The sequence below is a fragment of the Amblyomma americanum genome, chromosome 1 (assembly GCF_052857255.1).
Source record: "Amblyomma americanum isolate KBUSLIRL-KWMA chromosome 1, ASM5285725v1, whole genome shotgun sequence".
Classification (NCBI taxonomy): Eukaryota; Metazoa; Arthropoda; class Arachnida; order Ixodida; family Ixodidae; genus Amblyomma; species Amblyomma americanum.
In genome coordinates, this window is record NC_135497.1 from 266,630,485 (window position 1) to 266,638,963 (window position 8,479).

General features: G+C 51.3%; 1 protein-coding gene across 1 annotated transcript; it reads right to left on the reverse strand.

Moving 5' to 3' along the window:
• Nucleotides 1-460: 460 nt before the first annotated feature.
• Nucleotides 461-4,620, reverse strand: LOC144116437 (uncharacterized). Its single transcript, XM_077651176.1, has 3 exons — nucleotides 4,361-4,620; nucleotides 3,171-3,721; nucleotides 461-1,179 (listed from the first exon to the last, which is right to left on the reverse strand). Exons 1-3 carry the CDS (start codon nucleotides 4,618-4,620, stop codon nucleotides 461-463), a joined length of 1,530 nt encoding a protein of 509 aa, XP_077507302.1.
• Nucleotides 4,621-8,479: the final 3,859 nt, after the last annotated feature.

Below are 8,479 nucleotides of genomic sequence, written 5' to 3' on the forward strand. Positions count from 1 at the left end.
GGCGTTGGAGCGGCCGAAAGCGGCACTGCTAAAACCAGAGTCTGATGTAGGTGTGCGTCCCGACCGTCTACCGCACCCCCGAGCATGTCCCCGTCGTCTGAGCAGTCGTGCACCGACCGTGGCGACGCCGGGCCACACTCGGGTAGGAAAGGCACCCGGTGAGGATACGCACCCAGGATCACACGAAAGCACGCACCGTCGTTCACACACAAACACCGATCACCGCTCACGCATTGGTCCGTCGCCGCTCGCGTAGACGAAGGGGTCGCGCTGAACGGCAGGTGGTAGTGATGGCAGCCAGCCGCCACCGGCGTGACCCGGCCAAGCGGCGGCAGCTCAACCACCACCGAGGAGGCAACGAGGCCCGGGGGCGCGGCTGCACGTGTAGGCGGGGCCATGGTGATTACGCCTCGGAGACCGAGACATCCATCCCGGCACCCTCCTTGGCGGTCCTTTAGGCTTACTTCTTGAGAGCTGTAGGGTACGCAGACGCGGCGCCGCCGTCCGACGACGAAAGTTGTCGTTTGGCCTCGTCTATCCCATGCCCTTTGGAGACCATGCGCGTTCCTGATAGGCGAGGAGCTGAGCGTTGCCTCTGCAGGGCAGCAAGGCTTGCTGTGCTGGGTGTGTCGGGGATGCTACAGGACTGTTGTGTCCCCGGATGTAGCAAGTCGGCAACTTGGCTGATCGGGTTCGTCCAGCTGGGATCCCCTTTTGGCAACACAAAGGCAGAGACCTCCGACGGGGTGTCCGATGACTCCGGTTCCAAGTCGTCTTGGTTTCTCTGGCCTGCCGTGGGCTGGGAGTGGAATCGATCAATCTCTGTGTCCGTCACACCGGACGGGACCGATGAAGAGGTGGAGGCCTCGGAATCCTCCTCGGGCGAAGATGACTTCTCTGCTTTCTCCTCGTCTGATACCACCTCAGGTATAGCTCCGGCTGGTTCGCCCGTTATTGCTACCGTGGGCGAGGTGTCATCGCTTTCCGCGGCGCTGGGGACCACGGGCTCTGTAGGAGATTCTGGCCGCCCCGGGAGTGGTTCAACGCCTGCAGCGGGCTGTGCGGGTAATGTCGCCAGGGCGGCCGCGTAAGAGCGCGGCGCCACGCAGTCTGATGTAGCGTGGGTCCCACCACAGCGCCGACAAGCCACTTGGCATGCGGTTGTCTCGTGGTCGTAGGCTGAGCAACGGCCGCATCACACGACGGAACAGTTGGCGCCGAGATGGCCCGCAGCGCCGCAAAGGGAACACACCCTCTTCATCCCTCTATATTCGAGCATCGCTCGGTGACCGGCCACGAAGAGGAAGTTGGGAGGCGCCCGCTGCATATCGAGCTTGACCATCCGGGCTCCATTCCGGACATAAGTCTTCCCTTTGAAAGTCGGCTCCGTGACTGCTCGCACCTTTCCGTAGGGGCTGAGAGCGGCGGCGAGGGCGTCGTCGCTTACTGATGGCGGCAGTCGGAACACCGTCACGTAAACCACTGGTGCGGCCATTTGCAACAGTGGCACTTCATTTCCTGCGGCAAGCACGGAGCCTGCCGCGAAATTTTTTGTAGCCTGGGCCATAGACGAAAAAAAAGGCCTGGCTTAGCTAAGGTTAAGCCTAGGATGCGAAGCATAATAGATTTGTGAAAGGGATTCGGTATCGCCTGCCCGTAAGTCAGGCTAGTGTCTTCGTTGTTTAGCAATCTCCTGAAGGAGCGGGAGTTAGCCTTGGTGGTCGCGGCCGCGCGGCGACCGCGCGAGTTGAGCTAGAGTGTACTAGAAAGATCTGAGTGAGACGAACGAGGCGCTCAAAGCGAGGCGCTGGTTGTCGAGAGAATAGAGGGTGCTGTGATTGAAGTGGATTGGCTGGGCGCGCCGGCAGACGCGGCGCAAGCTGTGCGCTGCGGCCCCTTCTGCGGCGTCTTGGCTGTACGGGTTGATTCTTTTTATTCAAACAGGGGTCATTGGCGCAGTACGGCACAAGATAGGCCCCGAGGTGTTTCAGAACGCTTGTAGTCGCTTGACCGTCCCCTCCGTGTGCGCGTCAGGCGAGTTGCAACTGCCGCGCACTCCACAAGTTCGCGTGTATGTCTGGCCTGGCAGCTTACACGGAGTCTACCATAACTTTTGTTCTTTGAATACTGATGAAATATCCGTCGTCATGCAAAGGTAATAAAAAAGTCCTTAACCAGACGATGTGTATTAGGCAGTGGAATCGCGAAAGCATGCTATCAGCGCGAGAACGAAATAGATTTACGCGGAATGCATGGACGCGCACAAAAATAAAGCGCAGGAATGCGTTCGGGCGCGATTCCAAATGAGAGTCTGGAATCGCAGAGTCGAGAAATGTTACAAAGTCGGAGCGCTCAACGGCCCCCGCGTACGCAAATCGCAACCGCTGAGTGCAAGACTGGGATTCGAACACCACTCAGCGCTCAGTTTACTTCTCTCTGAACCTTTTCGTTGTGACCAGGCAGGCTATCACTGACCAAAGTTCTGTTGTACAAGCAAAATATTTTCTTGGTGTTGCACAAGGATGAATACATTTTTGGCTATGGCAATAAAAGGCCGTGAAACATGAAAATAATCGGACAGGAATGATGTATATTATAAACCACTGATGGCAAGTGCAAATCAAATGCAAAATATGTCAACATTTATTTCGCGAAAGCAATCAGCAGTACTGCTTGTCAGTGTCACAGACACCTGCGCACTTTTAGTTGCTTCATCCTTTGACGCCATCATTTGGCTTCATCATTTGATTTGTTTAGGCCCTTAATGAGGAAGTGGAGCCGTGTTACAATATAAAACTTCACAACCTTGCACTTTACTTCGCCTTCATGGACTGTGCATCCAATTGTTTTTGTTCTGGTCCTGAGCAGTGACAGCACATCCAGAATGCTGTCAGCATGTAATTGATTCATGCTGAAGCAGCCCGTAAAGGCACTCTCTAAGTAGTTAATGAACTCAAAGAGCTCTTTAGATGGATACAGCAGTCCACCTGTGTCAGCGAAGCTGGTAAAACCAGAGTGCAGGTCTGACCTCCCCTCTGCATTGCTCACAAGCAAAAGAGTGCGACATGCATCACATCCAGTTTTTTTCACAAATTTCCTGGCGACATATCCTGCCATGTGGTAGATAAGGCGCGAGTCACTTCTTTTTTGAACTACACTTTTGTGCTCACTGGGAACACCGTTGCCTTTCTGGCTGGCAGCATCCTCTAGGGAATCAAGGTCCCCCCTTGAAATATAGCTGTCAATTGTGTCTTCCAAGGTTGTGGAATTTGACAGGTCTGTGTTTCCTGTGTCAAGTAGCGCTGTGAGGACTAGTGGCTCAACACTGGCACCATCAACAGGTCTGGCCAGGCTGTAAAAGCTGAGGCAGTTAACAGTTATCAAAAACTGCTCAGGTGTAGGATGGTCATTACACCCTGATGACTGCCGTACAACCCCGAACAAGTTTTCAACTGGATCCTGGCTTAACTTGGCCGTCATTAAGTACTTAAATCCAACTTCTTTGGTTAAATACTCCAAAAGTCGCAACACTCCAGACAATGTCACTCTAAAGCCGACAGCCGTTGTCTTGCTGATGAAGCCAACCCCGTTGACGGTGCACTCCTCCCACTTAGTGATGTATTCCAGGAAAGCCGACAACGCAGCAGCACCTCTTGAGTTTGGCCAGAGAGCTTCAGACTTGTAGCGCGATGTCATTGTTTTGATCAGTTCGTTGATCATTCTGAAAAAAAATAAAGATCTGCTGTCACTACAGGTTAGAGCAATACTATTTTCACAACTGAAGACAACTTTTTGTCGCACATGCTGTCTCTCAACACTGGAATCACGCCGCGTCGTTTCCCGCCTATGCTTACTTCATACATTTTATCATAACACAAGATCACGGCACGCTCTATTAACCGCCCCACTACGAACGTCCTCCCGGCTTAGTCACGGTAACCCGATAGCACGCATCAGTGGCCACACGTCAGCTTACAACAACTCATTTTTCCCCAACGCAATAGCACTATGGAATTCACTGCCTAACGACATCGCTGCATGCACTGATCACAAAACATTCCGCGAGCAAATAAAAATTCACCTCACATAAATCTTGATCACTTCTGCGCTCTTTTGTAGCGAGTATTGCTTGACATATCTTTGTTAAATGATGTATCACTTGCTGGAAAACCCTGATATGACTACAACCTCTTTTATGTTTGTTTGTATGTTTGTTCTTCTTATTGTTATGCATGTTCCCATCATCGCCGTTGGAAACCAATATGCCCCCCCTTATGTAATGCCTCCGGGCCTTTAAGGGATCAATAAATGAAATGAAATGAAAATCACATGCACAGATTGAGAGTACAAAACACGTTACCTGAAGAATTTTTCCGTAGCATCTATGGCTCCTTTTCCATAACTTGATTCAAGTCTGTCCTTATAATGATGCAAGCCACGCAACACGCGGTCACCGAAGAGCTGGAACGCGAGGGTGACCCGCATTTTTTCAAAATTGTTTGGGTCCAGATGGCTTAAAGTCAGCCCTGGCATCGCCTTCAGCGTCACATTATCTTTGTCATAGTTGAACGCTTCTTTAACAAAATATGTTGAAACCTGCATCATAAAAAAGAAGCACATTGTTAGTCACTTTGCAGGATAACTATGCTGGAACACTCAAAACAGATAAAATCTTACTCGTCCGTCTGGTGTATTAAAGCCAGCTTTCAGCAGTGAGTTTCGAAGGCATTTCAGTATATGCGGGAAGTCTGAAAGGAAATACAGGTTCCTTTTTGCGTCAACAGGATGTTTCACTCCGCACGTAATCTTGCTGGCAGATGCCTTAATGCCCATTAGTGTCCACATTTTCCGATTCCATGAGGCACCGTCACAGGTCACGAAATCTACAAAGAGTCCCGCTTGCTCAGCCGAAATCACGGCTTCAATAAGTATTTTGCATAGCAGGTTTCCCTTGACATTTCCATTCGCTGCAAAGGTTCCTATTATCTGCGAAAACCGCCCAGTGAACGGGACAAACATGACAACCATTCCATGGTCGCATGGAAGCCCTGCATCATCGGGAGGTGTGAATGGGCCGAGATCAACAAATCCACGCTACTTTGCACACTTTTCCATTGATAGGTGCTCTGACAACTTCATTTCATCAATCAGAAGGCCCCCATGACGACTGAAGCTGTCCATTTTGCTTGTTTTTTGTTTGAGGATTTCCATCACCTTCTTGTTGAATCCAAAGCCACTTTTGTATGCTGCAGTGTACTTCTTCAAAGTGGTGTTACTTGGAAGTACAAGAATGTTGTGCTTCCTGATGTGCCTATAGAGTTTCGGGCTCCTCATTTTCATTAAAATGCACTCAAGCACCCATTCTTTAGTAAAGTTCGTGCCCCTTGTACTCTTTCTTTTGCAGGCATCAAAGCAGTGCCGCACGCTTTCCTGTTGTTTCTTGGGCAACATAGCAATGCTTTCCGCCAAAGTCTCTTCTTTTATTGCAGAATTTCGTGCCTTCATGCTCTCGATTTGTCCCTTCAGGCTTATTAGTCTCTTGGACAGGCGCCTGTGCTTCTGCAACATAGACCTGAGCTTTTGGCCCACTGTCGTGATTTGCTTGTGACGACGGTTTCTGAGCCGAGACATCCGTGTCAGCAGGGTCTTGCGCAGATAACGGCATGAAAGGCATGGGACTCCTGAAATGAAATTAGGTATTTTGTTAAGCCCTCATGTCACACACCAGTTAGTCACAATTATGTAAGGAGAGCAATATTGTTTGAAATAAGAATGAATGTCAAAAGTAGTGAAGCTACTACCAAAGCTCATTGCAAAATACTTGAGAAATTTGTCATCACTTATCATTCTATTTATGCAAGTGCACTACAGCGTGAAAGGGCTTTATGAACAATAAAAGGTTTAGTTCGCATGCTTGAGCAAACACACCTGGGTAATTTGATATATTTTAGTAATATTAACAAAACTCCTATTCCAATTCTTATCACAGCACTTTTGCATTGCATATGCCTCGGTCAGCGATACAAAGCAACACAAATTGCAAAATACGCTTGTTGCTTAATTTCTGGACTGTTGCTACCACATGTAGCGCGCATATTAATCATCGTGATTAGGCTTTTAACCTAATCTTGCCCTCAGTAGCACAGGGCGTGACCTTCACAGTTTACTGCACATGAAATAGTGTACTACTCTGCATCTGTCACTTCGCTTCACAAATTTACCTTTGGTTGTTGTCATCCCTGTGCATGTCTTGCTGTGGAAGGCCCCATGAATGACTGTTGTTTTTACCAGAAGTTTTGCAGTGAGATCTTTCTCTAAAATAGCAGAGGTAGAGTGCGCACCAGGACATGCAAGAAAATCGGAGGCTTCAGAAATGACTCGCTCTGCTTCGAGCACAGTCTTCGCAGCACCTTCAGCAACGAGTTTTCGCTTGAGGAATGTTCTGTACGTAATCTCGGTCGCACTCAGGCTGAACAGAACAGCCCTTTCAGAAGTCACCGTGCCAGAACTTGCTTCCAAGCTTGACAGTGCATAAACAGTGCCTTCGTAGTCGGAAAAATTATGCACTGACCAGTACGCTGAAGGGGTCTTCAGGTCCCTGAGATTGTTTGAGTCAAGAGCTGGCCATTGCGTGCACTCCACTGCCGACTCGTCGTCGCAGTTTCCACTGTCGTGCACGGCCGTAAGTACACTCGTGCAGGCTTTCTTCCTTTTGCAGCCCGGGCTTTCGAGCACGGTAGACGTGCCACGCTTGCGTGGTGCACGTTTCGGGGGTGCCTTTGAGCTCAAATACTTCGGCGTATTGGGGCAAAAGCGTGGGCACTGCTTCCGGTGTGAGCGCGGGCACTCCGCGCGCGGTTCTCACTTCTTTGCCGGTCACTACGTGCACGTAGTCACGAAGTATGTACCGTTCTTCAAAGTGCAGCTCACAAACTGCGCAGTTCTCATCCAGAGGCTTGTCAGCGCGATGGAGGTTCCGCTCCCAGGCTTTCCTTCGAACCGCATCTTTCGGGACGCTGAACAACGACAGCTTCTTCTCGGCTGGGACGCCCGCGTAGCCGGTGCGACATCCCGGTGCGTAGCAGTGACGATGCCTTCGATTAGGCATGCCACACACTTTGATGGTAACTGCAGGATAAAACAGTGATCACAAAAGAACGAGCTACGCAAAGAAAACCGCCGCCGCTAGCTGCTCGAGAACATTCCTGACGCTTCGCTCCGGCGCAACCCAATCCACTTCGACCGCAGCTCCACCGCAGCATTTTCAACGCGGAGCGCCTCACCTCCTAGCAAGCGCGGAGCCGGGTATTCGGCCCACTCGAAACCTTTCTAGTACACTCTAGTTGAGCCCCGTTTCTCCACAGCTGGCGTGACGTCAGACCACGTGCTCGGCTGCAGCGCCCCTAGCGGGAGGAGCGGGAGTTAGCCTTGGTGGTCGCGGCCGCTCTATGCCGCGCGAGTTGAGCCCCGTCTCTCCTCAGCTGGCGTGACGTCAGACCACGTGCTCGGCTGCAGCGCCCCTAGCGGGAGTTAGCCTTAGTGGTCGCGGCCGCGCGAGCTGAGCCCCGTCTCTCCTCAGCTTTCGTGACGTCAGACCACGTGCTCGGCTGCAGCGCCCCTAGCGGGAGGAGGAGTTAGGCTATGACGTCAATGGTGGTCGCGGCCGCGCCAGGCTGGGCTATGGTTGAGCTAAGTAGTGTTCCCTATTATGCTTCGCATAAAAGCTGCAAGGAACTTGGTTCCGCCGAGGTGCTGCAGATATTGCAGCCCCCCGACACCGACGACCGCCGGAGTAGGTACCGGCACGGTGAACTGAAAGCACTGGGCTTTCGTTGGTCTGGTAGCTGGTGGAGGCAGCTCCGTGGTCGACCTGGGCGCTGCCGCCGGGTCCAGCAGGACCAAGGGCAGCAAACGGGATTAGGAACACCGGGACCCAAGGCAGCAGCGAAATCAGGAACTCCGGAAGCGCACGGGGCGGAACCAGAAGCCCACAAGAGGCTCAGGAACTACCATGAGGGGGGAAATCGGTAGGAGCTGCACAGCCGCACTGCCATTTTTTGTGCATAATTCTTTCTTTGGATTTTAGTATTAGGCCTCAACCAAAGAGAGGCCTCACAAAAATTTGTGCGAAGTGTCCCCCCACGGTAATCTTTAGTAAAATATTAACACGTGGAAAGTGCGATCATAAGACGGCACCTAAACGTTCGTACGGCCCGCCGCCCCGTCCTGGCTGGCATCCTTACTGGTGCAAGTGGAAGCATGTATTCAGCTCAAAACCTCTGCTGAAGGAATCAACGTGCCTACTTTTGTGTGCTTCTGCGAGACAAAAGCAATTGTGAACTATGGTTCTCTTAATCAAACTACCGCTTAATTTTTGGCTGAGCTTTCAATTATTTGTAATGCGTTTCGATATCGTGTGTGAAGTATCTCACTTCTCTCTACGTAGACGCCCCTGGGATAAGCGATGGTCGCACGCACC